This window comes from Hippoglossus hippoglossus, chromosome 7 (genome assembly GCF_009819705.1).
Source record: "Hippoglossus hippoglossus isolate fHipHip1 chromosome 7, fHipHip1.pri, whole genome shotgun sequence".
In the NCBI taxonomy this organism is placed as follows: domain Eukaryota; kingdom Metazoa; phylum Chordata; class Actinopteri; order Pleuronectiformes; family Pleuronectidae; genus Hippoglossus; species Hippoglossus hippoglossus.
Window position 1 is genome coordinate 6,376,093 of NC_047157.1, and position 22,175 is coordinate 6,398,267.

Sequence of the window (22,175 nt, forward strand, 5' to 3'; positions counted from 1 at the left end):
GTAGAAGATAGATGATAGATAGAAGATAGATGATATACAATAGATGATAGATATAACATAGATGATAGATAATAGATGATAGGTAGAAGATAGATGATAGATGATAGATAATAGATCATAGATAGATGATAGATGATAGATAATAGATCATAGATAGATGATAGATAATAGATGATAGATAGATGATAGATAGATGATAGATGATAGATAATAGATGATAGATAATAGATAGAAGACAGATGATAGATGATAGATGATAGGTAGAAGATAGATAATATATAGATAATATATCATAGATAGAAGATAGATGATAGATAATAGATCATAGATAGAAGATAGATGATAGATAATAGATGATAGATAATAGATGATAGATAATAGATGATAGATAGAAGATAGATGATAGATCATAGATAGATGATAGATCATAGATAGATGATAGATGATAGATGATAGGTAGAAGATAGATGATAAATAATAGATAATAGATGATAGATAGAAGATAGAAGATAGATGATAGATAATAGATAATAGATTGATGATAGATAATAGATGATAGATAGAAGATAGATGATAGATAGATAGAAGATAGATGATAGATGATAGATAGAAGATAGATGATAGATAGAAGATAGATAATAGATGATAGATAGATGATAGATAATAGATGATAGATAGATGATAGATGATAGAAGATAGATGATAGATGATAGATGATAGATAGATAGAAAGATGATAGATAATAGATGATAGATAGATGATAGATAGATGATAGATAATAGATGATAGATGATAGATAATAGATGATAGATAATAGATAATAGATGATAGATAATAGATAGAACATAGATGATAGATAATAGATGATAGGTAGAAGATAGATGATAGATAATAGATGATAGATTGATGATAGAGAATAGATGATAGATAGATGATAGATGATAGATGATAGATAGATGATAGAAAGATGATAGATGATAGATAGATAGAAAGATGATAGATAATAGATGATAGATAGATGATAGAGAATAGATGATAGATAATAGATGACAGATAGAAGATAGATGATAGATAGATAATAGATAATAGATAATAGATAGATGATAGATGATAGATAATAGATGATAGATAGAAGATAGATGATAGATAGAAGATAGATGATAGATAAAAGATAGATAATAGATGATAGATAGAAATTAGATGATAGATAGATGATAGATAATAGATGATAGATAGATGATAGATAGATGATAGATGATAGATGATAGATCATAGATAGATGATAGATAATAGATGATAGATAGATGATAGATAATAGATGATAGATAGATAATAGATGATAGATAATAGATGATAGATGATAGATAATAGATAATAGATAATAAATAATAGATGATAGATGATAGAGAGAAGATAGATGATAGGTAGAAGATAGATGATAGATGATAGATGATAGATAGAAGATAGATGATAGATAATAGATAGATGATAGATGATAGATAATAGATGGTAGATAATAGATGATAGATAATAGATGATAGAGAGAAGATAGATGATAGGTAGAAGATAGATGATAGATGATAGATAGAAGATAGATGATAGATAATAGATAGATGATAGATATTAGATGATTGATAGAAGATAGATGATAGATAGAAGATAGATAGATGATAGATAATAGATGATAGATAATAGATGATAGATAGAAGATAGATGATAGATGATAGATCATAGATAGAAGATAGAAGATAGAAGATAGATAATAGATGATAGATAGATGATAGATGATAGATGATAGATAATAGATAATAGATGATAGATAGATAATAGATGATAGATGATAGATAGAAGATAGATGATAGATAATAGATCATAGATAGAAGATAGATGATAGATAATAGATGATAGATGATAGATAGATGATAGATAATAGATAGAACATAGATGATAGATAATAGATGATAGGTAGAAGATAGATGATAGATAATAGATGATAGATAGAAGATAGATAATAGATCATAGATAGATGATAGATAATAGATAGATAATAGATAATAGATGATAGATAATAGATGATAGATAGATGATAGATGATAGATAGATGATAGAAAGATGATAGATGATAGATGATAGATAGAAGATAGATGATAGATAGAAGATAGATAATAGATGATAGATAGATAATAGATGATAGATAGAAATTAGATGATAGATAGATGATAGATAATAGGTGATAGATAGATGATAGATAATAGATGATAGATGATAGATCATAGATAGATGATAGATGATAGATAATAGATGATAGATAGATGATAGATAATAGATAATAGATGATAGATAATAGATGATAGATGATAGATGATAGATAATAGATGATAGATAATAGATGATAGATAGAACATAGATGATAGATAATAGATGATAGGTAGAAGATAGATGATAGATAGAAGATAGATGATAGATAATAGATGATAGATAGATGATAGATAAGAGATGATAGATGATAGATAGAAGTTAGATGATAGATGATAGGTAGAAGATAGATAGATAGATAATAGATCATAGATAGAAGATAGATGATAGATAATAGATAGAAGATAGATGATAGATAATAGATAGATGATAGATGATAGATGATAGATAATAGATGGTAGATAATAGATGATAGATAATAGATGATAGAGAGAAGATAGAAGATAGATGATAGGTAGAAGATAGATGATAGATGATAGATAGAAGATAGATAATAGATAATAGATAATAGATAGATGATAGATATTAGATGATTGATAGAAGATAGATGATAGATAGAAGATAGATAATAGATGATAGATAGAACATAGATGATAGATAATAGATGATAGGTAGAAGATAGATGATAGATAATAGATGATAGATAGAAGATAGATAATAGATCATAGATAGATGATAGATAATAGATAGATAATAGATAATAGATAATAGATGATAGATAATAGATGATAGATGATAGATAGATGATAGAAAGATGATAGATGATAGATGATAGATAGAAGATAGATGATAGATAGAAGATAGATAATAGATGATAGATAGATAATAGATGATAGATAGAAATTAGATGATAGATAGATGATAGATAATAGGTGATAGATAGATGATAGATAATAGATGATAGATCATAGATAGATGATAGATAATAGATGATAGATAGATGATAGATGATAGATAATAGATAATAGATGATAGATAATAGATGATAGATAGAACATAGATGATAGATAATAGATGATAGGTAGAAGATAGATGATAGATAGAAGATAGATGATAGATAATAGATGATAGATAGATGATAGATAAGAGATGATAGATAGATGATAGATAGAAGTTAGATGATAGATGATAGGTAGAAGATAGATAGATAATAGATCATAGATAGAAGATAGATGATAGATAATAGATAATAGATAGAAGATAGATGATAGATAATAGATAGATGATAGATGATAGATGATAGATAATATATGGTAGATAATAGATGATAGATAATAGATAATAGAGAGAAGATAGAAGATAGATGATAGGTAGAAGATAGATGATAGATGATAGATAGAAGATAGATAATAGATAATAGATAATAGATAGATGATAGATATTAGATGATTGATAGAAGATAGATGATAGATAGAAGATAGATGATAGATAGAAGATAGATAATAGATGATAGATAGAAGATAGATGATAGATAGATGATAGATAATAGATGATAGATAATAGATGATAGATAATAGATGATAGATAGAAGATAGATGATAGATAGAAGATAGATGATAGATAATAGATCATAGATAGAAGATAGAAGATAGAAGATAGATAATAGATGATAGATGATAGATAGATGATAGATGATAGATAATAGATAATAGATGATAGATAGATAATAGATGATAAATGATAGATGATAGATAGAAGATAGATGATAGATAATAGATCAGAGATAGAAGATAGATGATAGATGATAGATAATAGATGATAGATAGATGATAGATGATAGATAATAGATGATAGATAGAACATAGATGATAGATAATAGATGATAGGTAGAAGATAGATGATAGATAATAGATGATAGATAGAAGATAGATAATAGATCATAGATCATAGATAGATGATAGATAATAGATAGATCATAGATAATAGATAATAGATCGAAGATAGATAATAGATGATAGATAATAGATGATAGATAGAACATAGATGATAGATAATAGATGATAGGTAGAAGATAGATGATAGATAATAGATGATAGATAGAACATAGATGATAGATAATAGATGATAGGTAGAAGATAGATGATAGATAATAGATGATAGATAGAAGATAGATAATAGATCATAGATAGATGATAGATAATAGATAGATAATAGATAATAGATAATAGATGATAGATAATAGATGATAGATGATAGATAGATGATAGAAAGATGATAGATGATAGATGATAGATAATAGATGATAGATGATAGATAGATGATAGAAAGATGATAGATGATAGATGATAGATAGAAGATAGATGATAGATAGAAGATAGATAATAGATGATAGATAGATAATAGATGATAGATAGAAATTAGATGATAGATAGATGATAGATAATAGGTGATAGATAGATGATAGATAATAGATGATAGATCATAGATAGATGATAGATAATAGATGATAGATAGATGATAGATAGATGATAGATGATAGATAATAGATGATAGATGATAGATGATAGATAATAGATAATAGATAATAGATGATAGATAATAGATGATAGATAGAACATAGATGATAGATAATAGATGATAGGTAGAAGATAGATGATAGATAGAAGATAGATGATAGATAATAGATGATAGATAGATGATAGATAAGAGATGATAGATAGATGATAGATAGAAGTTAGATGATAGATGATAGGTAGAAGATAGATAGATAATAGATCATAGATAGAAGATAGATGATAGATAATAGATAATAGATAGAAGATAGATGATAGATAATAGATAGATGATAGATGATAGATGATAGATAATATATGGTAGATAATAGATGATAGATAATAGATAATAGAGAGAAGATAGAAGATAGATGATAGGTAGAAGATAGATGATAGATGATAGATAGAAGATAGATAATAGATAATAGATAGATGATAGATATTAGATGATTGATAGAAGATAGATGATAGATAGAAGATAGATGATAGATAGAAGATAGATAATAGATGATAGATAGAAGATAGATGATAGATAGATGATAGATAATAGATGATAGATAATAGATGATAGATAATAGATGATAGATAGAAGATAGATAGAAGATAGATGATAGATAATAGATCATAGATAGAAGATAGAAGATAGAAGATAGATAATAGATGATAGATGATAGATAGATGATAGATGATAGATAATAGATAATAGATGATAGATAGATAATAGATGATAAATGATAGATGATAGATAGAAGATAGATGATAGATAATAGATCAGAGATAGAAGATAGATGATAGATAATAGATGATAGATAGATGATAGATGATAGATAATAGATGATAGATAGAACATAGATGATAGATAATAGATGATAGGTAGAAGATAGATGATAGATAATAGATGATAGATAGAAGATAGATAATAGATCATAGATCATAGATAGATGATAGATAATAGATAGATCATAGATAATAGATAATAGATCGAAGATAGATAATAGATGATAGATAATAGATGATAGATAGAACATAGATGATAGATAATAGATGATAGGTAGAAGATAGATGATAGATAATAGATGATAGATAGAAGATAGAAGATAGATGATAGATAATAGATGATAGATAGATGATAGATAAGAGATGATAGATAGATGATAGATAGAAGATAGATGATAGGTAGAAGATAGATGATAGATAGATAATAGATCATAGATAGAAGATAGATGATAGATAATAGATAATAGATAGAAGATAGAAGATAGATGATAGATAATAGATAGATGATAGATGATAGATAATAGATGGTAGATAATAGATGATAGATAATAGATGATAGAGAGAAGATAGAAGATAGATGATAGGTAGAAGATAGATGATAGATGATAGATGATAGATAGATGATAGATAATAGATAGATGATAGATAGATGATAGATAGATGATAGATATTAGATGATTGATAGAAGATAGATGATAGATAGAAGATAGATGATAGATAGAAGATAGATAATAGATGATAGATAGAAGATAGATGATAGATAGATGATAGATAATAGATAATAGATGATAGATAATAGATGATAGATAATAGATGATAGATAGAAGATAGATGATAGATAATAGATCATAGATAGAAGATAGATAATAGATGATAGATAGATGATAGATAATAGATAATAGATGATAGATAGATAATAGATGATAGATGATAGATAGATGATAGATAATAGATGATAGATAGAACATAGATGATAGATAATAGATGATAGGTAGAAGATAGATGATAGATAATAGATGATAGATAGAAGATAGAAGATAGATAATAGATAATAGATAGATAGATGATAGATAGATAATAGATAATAGATCGAAGATAGATGATAGATAATAGATGATAGATAATAGATGATAGATGATAGATAATAGATGATAGATAATAGATAATAGATAATAGATAATAGATGATAGATAGATGATAGATAATAGATGATAGATAATAGATGATAGGTAGAAGATAGATCATAGATAATAGATGATAGAAGATAGATGATAGATGATAGATCATAGATCATAGATAGATGATAGATGATAGATAATAGATAGATAATAGATCATAGATAGATGATAGATAATAGATGATAGATAGATAATAGATGATAGATAATAGATGATAGATAGAAGATAGATGATAGATAATAGATAATAGATGATAGATAGAAGATAGATGATAGATGATAGATAATAGATGATAGATAGAAGTGTTTGTGTAAATGTTGTACCCTCTTCTCCAGTTGCGCCAGCTGTTCCTTGTAGAAGGCATCCAGCGCTGTGAGCTGTGCATCTTTCTTCTGTAGCTTCTGAGCCTACAAGATAACACACACACAAACACAAATGTCTGTGATCATCATTTAATATCATACAAAGGTGGCTCCACACCGGAGGGTAGGACCCCGACAAGGGGTCACAAGTTTGTTCTGTGAGAATTCAAGATTATTAATAGGATTGGAAGTATGAAATGTAGAATTGCAAAAAAATTATATTGTTGGTTTCAAATAAATTTTTTCCATGTGAAGTATTGTAGTATCCATTCACGTTTCGGAAAATCCTTATAAAAAGATTTTCAAATGTGGAACCAGGCCTAGTAGCAGCTACGCGATGAATCGTGACCATAAATAGAAGACATTTAATTCCCTCTAAAACTGAATATTCATTCAACACAATGAAAGCATTTTTTAAGTACTGATACTGCAAACACATTCTTGTACATGTTAGTATGTGACACAAAGACATCCAAGCATGTGGGCCAACACTCGTTAGCACACACTCACTCTGTCAAATATTTGACCATATAGGCTTAAAAGGCCTACCATGTGAAAGATAAAATAAAATTCCACGAAGAGCCTCAAATTACAGTTTCAATTTGACCTGCCCCTCTATTCAGCCACCCATTTATTCATCGATAGCAAACTATCCATTGTGTCCCTGCTTGTGCCAGCACAGAAAAATCAAGCCAGAACCCCAGCACACTACACATCATAGTATTTTTAGGTAGTTCAGTAGCACCGAAGATGGAATACATGCTCGTATGTTCACAAAAACATGCCCATGCACAAACAGGCTCATGAATGCACATGCAAACCCACAAAACCCTGACAGTGACAGAAGTAAATAAAAACAGGAGGGGGGTACACAACAGAGAGTGAAGTGAAACAGAGAAAACAAAAGCAAAACAAGGTTTGGAAAGAAAAGAAGAGACAAGCTGCTTTCAGAAATGTACTGAAATTGCATCGTACGTTTTCTGAACTTTTCCTGCCTGCGCCAATGTAGAACGTCAGAATGTCTGCGTTTGAATATGTGACAGCTGCAAAACTGAGAGCATAAATATCAGAAAAACTGAAACTTTATTTTAAAATGAAACTTCTTGACTTTATTAGAGAGTCAGTTTTCTTAAGTTAGAATTTGTATTAAATAACCTCAATTAATGAAGTAGTAAGTTAGTAACTGGATTGCTGGTGTAGAGGATATTAGACTCTAGACATGCATGATGTTCAAAACGTTTTTTTAGGGAGGATGGAGGGGTTCAATATGATTTCTATTCAGTCAAGTCTCCAAAAACTAAAATTTAGAGTCTTTTTTCGGTTTCAACAGTCAAGAGTTTCAGTTTAATAGAAATCATTGAAAATTATTTCCACTTTTTTAAAGTGACTCTCAGCCAGTGCAAAGAGACAATGGGGAAATAAAAAACTGCACGGGAGAAATGGAGCGGAGAGAAGGAATTTTAAAATTGTGGCGAAACTTACCATCACCTCTATCTCATCTGGCGACTAGAGAGATTGGGAAATGGAAAGTAAAAAAAGGAAGGGCAGCGGGGGTAGAGAAACAAAGCGGAGTTAGGAAGGAAAGATCAAGAAAGAGGGAGAATGAAGCACAAACTGTCGGGAGATACAGCTTTAATAAAGCACAGTGTTTGGTTAAGGCACTTTAAAATCTTCCACATAAAATACTTGCAATTAGTCACAGATTCGAAACATATTAGGTTCTCTATCCATCCATCCATTATCTATCTTATCACTTGAGGGTTGTGGGGGGAGTTGAAATTGGGCGAGAGGTGGTGTACTCCCTGGTTGTTGCCAGCGTACCAGGCAAGGAAGCTGGAGTACCCAGAGAAACACGCGCAGACACAAGGAGAACAAGCAACTCTACACAGACAGACCCCGGCTGAAGTGCGATTCGAACAGGGAACCTTGCTCTGAGGTGACGGCACTAATCAACACACCATTGTGCCACCTTATTTTATTATTCAACCCCGAAAAACCTTCTTTCTGGACCTTTAAGGTGACCATAGTGAAGCTCCAGTCCTTAAGGTGAATGTGAAAATGGCCTTCTCGTTTCAAACTCAGCACATGCATCCTTCTTCTTCATGTGGCTATCAATCGACCCCTTGTGGTGTCACAAATCAAAGGTTGAGAAGCTGAAACTCTCCAACACCAGAAATGTATTAGGTTACTTCTGTGCCTCAGAAATACAGTGGGTATAAAACATAAAATTTGCTTTAATGAAGTAACATTTTCTGCAACATCACACTATGTGAAGTTACTGACACTTCACCTATACTTTACACTTCCCTTATGCAATGAAGTTGTGCCTTGTGAAACAGAACGACAGTTGGCCTCCAGCATTTTAGCTCCGTCAAATCATTCCCTAGGTTATAAACTAAAGTATAACCATGAGGCAAACTCAATGTAACTTTGAGTAAACAGTATGTGGTTCATAAAGTTCATTTTGACACCAGATGGGTATTAACACACTGGAAACCTGACATGTAGAAAGTTTGAATAATAACTGTAACGTATCTCTGTGACTGGCAGGCTGTCAGACAGTGACTGAACTAACCTAATGTACTAGATCGCATGCATCTGCTCCACCTGGCAAATTAATGCCAATCAATATTTTCGAAGCAGTCTCGTCCCCAGATCTGAATAACAGCACAGTGGCACTGAAAAGCAGCATCAGTGAAGAAAAAGCTGAGGTGAGGAGAGTCTACACGCACATACACAACCACTAACACAGGAAGGAAGATTCATCATAATTATCAGGGCTGCTGAACGCCAAATCAAATCAGAGCCGATCGTCTGTGTTTCATAAACAGACCTTAACCGAGGAGAGACGGAGAGCGAGGGGGCTCCTGGTTCTGATGTGAGAGATACATGCACCGTGAGCTGAAAAGCTGCAGCTGGTGCATGTTAATGCAGGTGGGAAGAGGAACTGTTCATGTGTTAATATTATGTCAGACAAGTATCTGTTTGGCAGGGATTAAGCAGAAACAGAATGGATTTAATTAAAAAAACACCGCTCTCCTTCCTATCTGTGTCTCTCTCCGTGTCGGCCCCGTTTTAATTTGCAGTCAGAGAAGAAACTGCAAGTGAATCAGATGACTCCTCTGGTGTCCCTCCAGGGACCTCGGAGTCTATGGTAGATAATAGCCAGCCAGGCGTGACTTTACACACAACACACCACACCACACCACACCACACCCACATCAAGGCACATTCAAAGGAACACATGCACACAGAGGATGGCTGAGGCTTCTATGGTTATGTTTGTTTCATCTGTCTCTCTTTTGGGATACCTGAGAGTGTCTGTCATTCATTTAGTCTTTATTGTCTATACTATCGAGTTTTATCTCTTATCACGTATACCTGCTTTAAAGCAACATTATCACTACATGAAACAAACACATTTTGGGGCTTCGGTTATAGCGGATATCAAGGCCAAGGCTCTGTCTTCCATTCACCATACACCATTTACAGTCCAACTATTTTCTTTTATCTCTAAAATCAAACATTTCTTCACATAAAACACAAACAGTGATACTTTTTGAAGGTGTTTTAGGTCCAGATGATGTTTTGGCTAATCTCCAATAACAGATATCTGCATGTGAATGAAGATAAATTAGAAAAGCCAATACATTTTGGTCAATGTGTTCCCCTAACCCTTTTTTTGCTCCCCAATTGCACGGTTTACCTGTGCTGGCCCCAAAATCTTGTCCCTCCCCTACAGATTCTGCACATAAAGATGAAGAATCTGTTTATAGAGGTTAGCAAAGGTGAAATTAGTCAAACAAAAAATTCAACATACACAGTATATTTTCTCCAAAGATCTCGTTACCTTTGCCAAGGTTACATTGTCATTACCATTGTCTGTTGGTCTGCTGAATTACTCAAAAGCTACAAAACTCAATTCCATGAAATTTTGTGGAGCTGTGGACGTGACCCACATAAGATCTAAATTTCACAGCAAATTCTAATAAACAAGTGGATTCAGGATTTGTCTGAATTAACAACATGTGATCAAGGTCCCCTTGACAGCTTTTGGTGCTAAAACACAAGCAGCTGTGATGATCTATGCATGGAGGCTTCCCTTAAGTGTTAGCATTTAGCTCATCATGTCAAAGTATAACCTCACAGAACTGCTACCCCCTTCGCTTTTTTGATTTAATGAAGAAAACCAAACATTTGAAATTTTAAATATTGTTTCAACGCAAGAACTTTAACTTGAGGAGGATTAGTCCTCCATATTGGGTAAAAGTATGATTTAGATCAGTCAATATAGGATGTAGGACAAACGAATAACTGAGGAAGAGGATAAAATCTCATCAGGTAATCAATACCAGCTTTTGGACTTTTTCAATCTCCTTTCGCTAAAAAGTAAAAAGAAGTGATTGTCCTTTCCATCTACGCATGGTTCAACAGCAGCATTAGCTTAAGAATGGATAGACAGCAAAACTGTTTTGAAGATTTGGGAATGATAAAAAGTCATCTCAGGATTATCCCAATACCAAGTTAATCTTTAAACTGAGCGTCGAAGCTGTGCATTTGTTCATTCTGTAATGTCTGTTTTACTTCCTGTGTGTTATTTGAGTCGACATGGGCTCACTGGCCAAGTGCACCTGCTCACAAAAGGAATCCAATTTGCAGCGATGATTGACAACAAAACATTGAGTTAATTTAAATATTCTGGACATAAAAAAAACAATTCATGAATATAGCTTCAACAGAAATATCTAGATAACTATTGAGGATATATATGAGAATACTCATTTGCTCTGATCTCACAGGCAAACTTAAACTGATGTATGTGTTTAAGGAGAGATTTACAATGTTTCCCTCTGTTTAAACAAATACTGCTTGTCACATGATACATCAATTTTATGCAGTTTGAAAAAATTGCTCTAAAAATATCCTAAAAATTATTAAAATGACAACAATAAATCGACCTCATCTGGTTGAGAGGGAGAAATCGAAAAAAGACTGTAAATTCAGGAAACCAGAGGGAAAACTAATTCTTAACAAATGTAAACAAGTGCAGAAAAACAACATCAGTTATTAATAAGGTGCATAGTTGAATATGGCAGCTGTTGGCTCAGGGCTAAATGGGAGATTGGCTTACAAACGTGTTACTGTATATCATTCCTGCCCGGGCACCTTCTGCATATAAAACTATACTCGGCACACAGCTTGAGGTGTGACGCATCTATCTAGAAACTACAGAGAGAGTAGAAAAAGTTTTAATGTGTGAGACAGAATAAACAAAATACAGCAATTGTTGGGGGAAAAATGAGCTGGGAATGATAAGGAAAAAAGGAGAGACAAAATCAGAGCAAGAATGAGAGAGCAAGCAGGGTCTCTGTTGATGAAACATCTTACATCAAAAAAGAAATCTCGCAGAGACGTTTACACAGTTCCCATTGTCTGTGATCTGGTTTGCTTTGTTGACTGGAGCTTCTTTTTAGAAATAAGGAACAGCATGGCAAACAATCAAAAGTTCCCATCACAGTGCACGAGGCCAAACTTAGATGTGCACGCCAAATGGACTGAAGGGGTCTGAGCCAATGGAACAACCAAGACACCAACCAACAGAGACTGCCACCCGACGGCCCTGTCGTCAGGGTAAAATTCTTATGACAGCAGGAACTATTTAGAGCCAGACATACTGCATCCGACCCCCCAACATGATGCTGGTCATACCTGGATTTCTACCTCTAGAAATGAAAGGAGCTGTTTGAGATAGTGGAGTCAGGACACGCCTGTTATAACAATCACAAACATGTTAGAAATGTGTTTATGTTGCTGATGACATGACTCTGGGTTGAGGTTGAGCTGCATGAAAAATGTTGTCGCTTATTTGCCTGAAAAGATCAAACCCTTTGAACTTAACCTGTGACAGTCACACTCGCAACAACAATCATTTAAACAAGGATAGTGTGGAAAACACACACACACACGCACACGCACACACACACACACACACACACACACACACACACACACACACACACACACACACACACACACACACAATGAAATAGCGGAGAGGAGACACTGCGGTGGACACAGTGAACCAGGCCAAGTGATTACAACACAAGTTGACGACAGCTATGTTCGCGACTGTCTGTGCAATAAAAAGTGAAATGTTTCACACAATCACAGAGTTGTGGTTAAGCTAAAAGAAAATTCATTAGTTATGGAAAAGCTTAAACGACAGCAATCTGTGAGTGATTATCTTAAGGTGCTTTCGGACATTCACTGAAGTCCCAACATTTTCCTGAAATTGTATTTAGGGGCTGCCAACTCTGATAAAATGTCTGAGTTTGCCCATTTGAAAATACACCAGGAAAATGTCTGGTAATTTCAGAGTAAGTGAATTTTTAACACTTTCATGTCTGAAAACAACTTTAGTTAGACAACCTATTTACTGTCAGAGACAAAACAACCTATTATTAGTTAAGCAGGACCACGATCAATTTCTGCTAATTCAAATGTTCTTGCTGTACTTTTTCCATCTTATCAATACATTAGGTTAAAATTAGGCTTTATAAATGCACTGATGACTCACTCACAGAATACGGAAATTATGTGAAATAAGTGTCGTACTGTTTAACTCCTACTTTGACCACTCTTTGTGTCATCCTTGTCCATCTTTGGCTGCAGCTGTCTACATGTCCCACTGCCAGTTGCACCATGGCGTTGACCAAACACCAAAACTGACATGTGGGTTTCGATCTGCTGCCAAGAGAGCTTGTTTAGATTTTCCACAAATTGTCTGTGTAGTGCTGAAGATACAGGGTTACAAGTCATCAAAGCTGTCCAATGAATGAGCTCCTTGAAAGCCGAGTTATCTTATCTACCCATGGATGCATTATTAGAATTGGACATTGAATTCCAACAATGAGCTGGATGAAAATGAAAATATTTTACATCAATAAAAAAACAATCAGTGTGGCCAGTAGGCGAGTTATGTAATTGGTATGTGGCTGCACATGTGGAACACTGGTAACACAGAAAATAAGTAAGAAAGGAAAGAAAAATAAGACTAGTTAACAAATTTGAAGAAAAAAAATCGCAAAGGCTGCAATATTATTTTGGTAGAGAACAATTGTGTCCATTGTGCCGAGTACATTAAACCGACAAGTACCAAGAGCTGCCATCTAAAGCCTAGTCGCTTTTGTAGTCTCGTTAAATAAATATTTCATCAGATGTTTTTTTTATATATATATAAAAAAATGTAACAACTTTTTATTCAGGCAAAGTTCTTGAATGACTGCTTGTGTTAACACATCATTTGACAATTACTAATTTTTGCTTCTTTGTCAAAAAAATTTTTTATTAAAAAACCTTCTCACTGAGAAAGGTATTCGAAAAATTACGGAATTGGTACGGAGACTCAGGTTTCATAACAGTCCTCAATCTTTTAAAAATAATTCCAGCTGAACCAAACCAAAAATACAAGTTCCAGACACTAAATTATCCCTCATTAGTTAAACGCCCTTAAATAGGAACATGTTTCTTTCACAGCCACGTCTTACTGTAGGTTTGGAGACTGTGCCGAAGGGAGAACAGATGGCGGCTGGCTGAGCCGATGGGGGGGGGGGTCTACTGGGTAGCGATATCAGCTGTGGAAGGCCAACTCCCTGATCCAGTGCAGCATGAACACATGAACAGAGCATCCGGGGGCAGCGCACCAATGTTAACAGTCCAATGGATGTTGAGAAAACCACATGGGCAGGGAATACTAGTGTTTGGGCTCACAAGTATCTCTGGGACAGACGCGTATAAATATAAACGCATCTCACTCTTCCCCCGTGGGCAGCGTGTGCGCTGTGTTGCCATCTGATAGCAGCAGCAGTCTGTTCTCCCCCTCTCTTTATTTACTCTGCTGCGTTTATTTAACACATAGCTCCCAGCGAGGAAATAAATTAGCACTCAATAATAATCTGACTGATAATTACAGCTAGGCAGCAATACAGAGGGAGGAGTGGTACTCCTCCGTTTATAGTTTTACTCCTTTTACTCTGATTGCTTCATCTTTCACGTGATACTCAATCTTTAATATTTCCATCTGTTGTTATGACGTCAATCATCCTGACTAATGTTCTCAAATGGGGGTCCGTGGCACACTGCCAGGGGGTCCATGAAAAGTCTATTAAATCTATTAAAATGATCCCGATATATGGGTATTCTCTGCGGACTTGATAAAAATATTGTATAAAATGTTTCTTATCTTTCGTAGACATTTCTGGATCCCCAGATCTGTTCAGTTGCTTTTGTGTTATCTTGCTTACAAACAAATATAACAACCAACAAACAAACAAACCGTCTCAGACTTATGCAGAAGACTAATAGGAATGTCTTAACTTCTTTATTACGTATCAACGTCTCAGTTAAGATTTTGTGTGGTTAAACCTGAATTGCTTATCCAAAAGTGCCATACCTGAAGCATGAGTCACTGCAATCAGAACTTATTTTTGTGACTCACTCAACTAAATCTGTGTTGCATGAAAGAAAAAGTTAAGAAGTCTGGACTTGATTACAATAAATCTTTTCACTGCTGACAGTTTGACTTGTTCCTGTATAAAAGGTTCAGGTGTTGATAATAACATGAACATCAGCTTAAGTGTCTCAGTGAGAAAAGAGTGGGACACCGAGCCAACATGAACAACACCGGGACCCTGAAAATTAAACAGCTAAATGCAATTCAGCCGTCATTCATTTCCTTTACACCTGTGTTTTTCCTACTGTGACATGTCAAGATGTCTGCCATGACAAAATCCAGCTGCAATTTGATATTGAGTAAGCTCATGAATCTTTGATGTTAACTCCCCAAAATAAAATGCTCCCTCATTTGTAGCAATATCTGTTTTTCTGCCAGCAGATGTGCTGCTGGGACTTTGAATTGAACATGTCAAGAAGCTTAAACTCTGTAACTGGAATCAAACCCTGCTGAAAATCTACTTGTCGGCTGCCGTGACTGAATTTCATTATCAGCCCAGAGTTGGTGTTAGTTCGGAGGCGGCTTGCAGTGGACTGTGAGTGAAGATGATCTTTCTCTGTGAGAGTTAAGGACCGAAGGAACAGACGGAGGTGTTGAGAATATTGATTTTGCAATAATAAAATGTATGTCCTAGTCCGTTAGGGAACATTGTGGCACCTCTCATCTTCCCAGGCTGTATTACAGTATTACAGCGCAGAAGCTACATTTAGCATGATGACACAGTGTACCTGCCCCTTGACTGCTTCAGTGACCTATAACGTTCTCATGTCTAATGTGAAAATGTGTCTTTTTGTCATTGCGGACCACTCGAAGGGTGCTGAATTTGCAGCAGCATTGTTGTTGATAAACGTTGACAGAAGTCATCTACTCCGACTCCATTCTTCTCTCAGTCCTGTTTCTAAGGGTGCCGAGATTAACTGGACTTGTCCGACCCGCGTACATGGCTCGCCTCACCTGACTATCTGACGGAGCACAGGGAAGCAGGCTTTTGAGCAGCCTAAGAGCTTTACATGCAGAACCATGTCAGTTCCTGCAGATTACAATTACTGATACAACCGCAGGCTTATCTGTGCTGCAGCCTCCTCTCCGTGGTCTCATCTATACCCATTCCTTCACTCACCTCTTTCCCCCTATTTCCTTCAATGCTACTCCTGCTGTCTCTCCAGCACCCTCATTTCCCAGCATTCCCTCTCTCTCCTGTTCACCCCCCCCCCACCCCCCCCCCACCCCCCGTTTTATTACATCGTCTCTTCAACCCTGATTTTTGCTTCTCTCCCCTTTACAATCACTTCCTCCTAGTTTTTTTCGACCCAAACACTGGAACAAGTGAGAGCTCATATTTCTCAGTAAAATGTACACAAATTAAAGCATGCGTGTTCAGCATCTGCACAGTAACACTCTGTAAATTGCTCCAACAATGTAAATCCATTTGAATTCAAGACAACATCTGTGTGCTGAGCAAAGCAACTCATTTAACCTGTTCTTCACTCATCTAAAACAGCATAATAGCAGTGTGTTACCATATGTCGGAATAAATAAGCAGTCAGAGGCGTACATGATAAAACATCAAGCAATTCAACAGCTCATACGTACTGCTATAATGAAGCATGTCCCCATCTGCCTCGGTCTGTTTCACTCTAATGTGTGTGTGCGTGTGTGAACGCAGCTGATACTCTCACACACTTAGCAAAAATCTGAATGAGTGTGTGAGAGAGACACAACATTGTCGCCCCCCCCCCCAGCAGAGAATCTCTGGCTGATTACAGGGATTTAGGTATAAACAGGAGAGGCAGGTTTGTCCAATCAGAGCCAACATCTGGCTCATTCCAGCAGCACTTGTCTGACAAACAGATACAGACAAGAGGGATCCCAGCCATATTTGGATCCACTGCCGCCTCAGAAAAACTAGGAGTCAAACGCGAGAAATTAAGCACAATCTATATTCGTAAAGTAGAGGTGGCAGTGTTAGGGGAGAATTCCTGAGATATGAGGCATATACTGCAAATGTTTTTATAATGGTGTACTGTAGCAATAGATTTTAGCAGAAAGCAACCACAAACAATGGTGAAAAGATGCACAGGTGCATAACACAGGAAGAATCATGTTTAAACCCACACATACTAAATTACATCAGTAGTTCCCAAAATGGGAGCCTTGGGGATTGGTTGTGACATTAGACCCCACCTTGTGCAGCAGCAGCATCACCGGTGAAGAAAAAACACTGAAACCTAACATGAAATTAGAAGAGGCCGAGACTCAGCCATAATGATGAAGAAAGTAGACCAATTAGTGAATAGGTTACACTCGGCAAGTACTTTTACTTTTAATACCTGAAGTATATTTAAAATCCAGCATAGTTACTCTCACTCAGGTGATACTTTTACTTAGTACATGTTTCTCTATTTATTTATATTATTTTCTTAAGTGAAATGCTTGAGTACTTCCTCCACCACTGCAGAATTGGAAGTCAACTATAGGGCTCATTTGAGTTGGAGGTCTTATTCCCTGCAGAATCCCCTGAGGCAGACATGACTGTGGTGGAGGACCACGAAGGTCCAACCCTGTGTCACTTCAAGCTGTTGTAATGCCCAAAGCTGAAGGGCTTGGAGTAAAGCATTAGTTAGAATAGAGCAATTGTAAAAAAAAAAAAAAGATAATTGCAAATGTTCACACCAGTGTGTTGCTCTCAAAGAACCTCCTTCCATCTGCACATCACAGTGCAGTCACATCCTTTACTTTACAGCTCAAAAAATCCTATTCAAATGTGTAGTACCTCTTTAAAAACTATGACCAGTACCAACATACTGAGACCACCTCAAAAACCCATGTAAAGGCTTTATCGGATCAAACACAGTACTGACCTACACTGAAAAACTCTGTCTGTAGTATTTCCTGCATATAAAAGTATCATGATTGATTGGAAGACTTTAATTAATTATGGTTGTGAATCTAAGTTCTGACTCCATTTGAGTGTTGTATCTTTAAATGGTTTTAAAAAACAAACTTTTTAGAGCAGGATGAGCAATACGGGAGAATAGTTAATGGGAAATCTGAATCAGAATGAATTTAGTGTAAAACCTATTCTCCAGCAGTATCAGTGATGGGAGAGATGGCAAGTGATTGTATGAGAGAGACAAAGGGTAGAGTAGATTGACATTGGGGAACCTGTGGAATAACATTTTTCACTAGTCTCCAAATAAGAGAACTTCAGATTTAACCTAATGGTGTGTATGATGGGCGCAGAGACAAAGAGGCAGACGAATATTAGAGTGCAAGACAGAGAGAGAAGCGTCCACATTAATGTGATGTCAGTGCAACATGGATTAGCCTTTTGGTGCCATCTAGAGTCAATTGAAAGAACTGCGTAATCGAGCATTTTCAACAGATCTCACTGTAGTAAAACCCACAAATGTAACTACTTCATACAACTTTACCTGATGTATACAGAACTAAATCCCTCTGTACAACTACCACCCTTGCAAATTGACAGCTAACCTAATCTTTTGCTTTATACAGTCCCAGATAACCCCTGTAAATTATATACCACCAGCCTGTGCGCCTGCGAATAGTGTATTTTGTGGAAGGTTTACATACATTTTAAAATAATAGTGGGAACTACTGAGGGAGCTGAAATTCAACACCTTAAAAACGTCACCTCAAAAATCTCAATGTCTGGGGTGTAGCTGTCAGAGAGACATGACATTTAAAGAGGGGGAAAAAAATCCAGTCTGCTTCTAAAGAAACACACTTCATCTCAAAGGTTGGTTTGCTGCCAGGAGCATCATGTGTTGTTTTAGGAATTAATGATATATTTTAAGAAATTAAAGCAGCAGTAAGTGAGGTTTCCTGGTTTTTCAGTTCCTAGTGTTGAAGACAGATGCATATCGGTCAATGTGTTCCGTGTCTTTGTCTCTCCACACCGACTGTTAACCTGCAGCCAACCAAAGCCTGCTCAAACGGGATTGGTCAAATTTAAATCTTGTTTCTTGCCTACAGATTCTGCAAATTTTACAAACATAATCTGACAATATAAATTAGGAGTTTGGTCATTTGGTTGGACATTGATATTCAGTGTACAGATTTTGTGTTTATTTAGTAGAGTAGTGTTGATTTAATCTACAAAAACGTTAAATATGACGCACTTTTTAAATTGCTCTAATCATATATAAAAAAATCAGCACACATTAACTTTAACCAACTTACATTATTTCCTGGTAGGATGCAGCTGACTCACCCGTGATTCACAGCCATGTTCAAAGACTGAGGAAAGCACGGACAGCATTTGTATGAGCTGAAGCTCCGTCAGACGAAGTTAAAGGGCAGCCAATAAAATAGGCTTCCCTAATTGTTCTGTGAGCACATAGAGAGAGAGGGAAATTTACCATATGCTAATATGACTTATAACCTTTTTTTGCATTCAACAGACGCCAAGAGGCAATTAATACATTATAAAAAGAAAACTCCCTTTTAGCCCTTTAGTTCGACTTGCTTCCTTTCTTTCCATTCTCCCGTTCTCCCTTTCTTTCCATTCTCCCGTTCTCCCTCTTTCATTCTGAAATTAATCTGCGGAAGATTTGCCTTTAACAAAGACTATTCACAGAGCGCGGCACGGTGGATGAGGACCTTGGCTGACAGATGAAGAAAGGGCCAGAGGAATGGCGGGATCACGCAGTTCACTCTGGAGAGGACAAAAGACAGGATGAAATGGGTGAGGGAGCGAAGGCGAACACGTCAGAGGGGACTAAATGGAAGATGCCACACATCATTGTCTGGCTCTGTCCTGACTTGTGACTCAGTGCTGTGCCCACGCAAACAGGACAGGAAGCACTATAGTAACCTGTAGCTCGGTCTCCTCACACCTTTGTTCCACATTCAAGGCTAAACCCTCCTCATCACTCTACAGTGACTCTTTACACAGTTATCAGCCACACATTTACATTCACTCTCCCCCTCTTCCTCTTTACTAGAATTCTGCAGGTCATCCTCCGTCACATTGCAGCCTCTATCTCATCATCACCACTTAGGTCGTGTTTTTATTTTCTATCAAAACTGTGCAAAATGTTTAGTCCATTTGCAACTTTCTTTTTCGTCATACTCTCCCCCTTTTCACTCCTATGTAATTCCAAGGCTTCAAAGCAGCATCACGAATAGTCTCTCCTCCCCTCTCCTCTTTCCACTGTGGCTCTTCTCTTCCACCTCCGCCTGATCCTCCAGGAAATTGTCAAATCACTTGTGGAGGCTTTTTTTCTTTTTCAGAGTTTTCATTCATCCCCTCCTCTTCAGCTCAGTTCTACAGGAAACTGGTGTCATCGTCTCTTTCACTCCCATTCATTCCCGGCTCCTCTTCATTTCTCACCCTAACCCTTCACAAAATGTTCAGTCACTTCTTTTTCACCCTCGCATCCTTCTTGCTCCCAATTACTTAGTCAATTCTTAATCAGCTGCCACCTCTTATTTCTAATTTTCTCATATGTTCAGTCATACCGATCCTTTCTCTCCTGGCAATATTGCATCACTGTCATCTCTTTAAACTTTTCCCTCACAGGGTGTGAAATTAACATGGGCCTGCTGCCAAACGTCGATTGGTTCTGACCATGGCAGCTCGCTAACTTTGGCAAGATACCAGCAGCCATGCTAGCAGGTACTCTAATTTGGGGACACTGCTGTGAAAATCCATTTGAATCATTGGAATAACATTTTGAAAACACCTGTACTGCCTAACACCAGCACTGTGAGTTTTTATAATGTGTTATTCCACTAAGTAGCTTTGGAAAATGTAAGTGATAATAAGCCCTATTTATGATATGAATTTATAAACAACAACTAATACATTCTGTAGTCAATGTTGTGATCAGTTCTACATGTTTAATTGACTCGTATTCATGCTGGCATTTAAAAGCTACACTAAAAATTATATTTACATATAGAGAATTTTAGAAACATGAGTTAATGTTTCTATGAAGGATGTGAAATTAGTTGCTGTTGTATGAACCTACATTAAATTGTCACCCAGCTTTGTTGTACATATAAAAACATAAGAGGGGAACAAAGGCACTTATAGATGTCAAGTAACATTATGATGTTATTTTTGGCATAGTCGGGGTTAATTCCTGTAACAAGTTCATGATTTAAAACATTTAAAAAAACAAGTAATGATTAAGGTAATAATGGGACTATAATAATAACATGGGACTAGTACATTATTGGAAATGTACGACCAGTCATTTTTGGAGCTCAACAGAATCAGTGCTGGATTAAAAATCAGGATCTGTCACTCGAGATTTTAAACTTTCTCCCTTTCACAAGATTAGGATACCTGGACTAACGAGTACTGATCCGATACCAGTGCATTTGAAAAAATAACCACTTATACATTGTATTTCAAGCTGTATGCTCCTGACCCTGTATGAAAGTGATTTATATCAGTGGTCTATGGCCTTGCTCATGTTTTTCAAATACTTTACTAGACTGCTAGTGTTCTAACTGGCAACCATAATGCCATCCCTTTACTTATGGGGATTCTCTAGGATTTTGCGTTTTGGAGCATTGAATAAAGAAGGAAATTGCAGGAAAAGAAAATTCCAGTTTTATCTGGGTG

The 22,175-nt window shown here is 35.3% G+C and overlaps 1 protein-coding gene across 2 annotated transcripts in view; it reads right to left on the reverse strand.

The window, feature by feature from the left end:
• chchd6a (coiled-coil-helix-coiled-coil-helix domain containing 6a) overlaps positions 1-22,175 on the reverse strand; it is a 73,379-nt gene that overhangs the window by 39,723 nt on the left and 11,481 nt on the right. The window contains exons 5-6 of one of the 2 annotated variants that reach the window (XM_034590488.1): positions 8,548-8,571; positions 7,027-7,110 (exon numbers count right to left, since the gene is read on the reverse strand). In XM_034590488.1, the coding sequence (XP_034446379.1) occupies positions 7,027-7,110; positions 8,548-8,571 (108 nt within the window). The remainder of the gene's footprint in view (positions 1-7,026; positions 7,111-8,547; positions 8,572-22,175) is intronic. The other variant, XM_034590489.1, reaches the window with a different exon arrangement.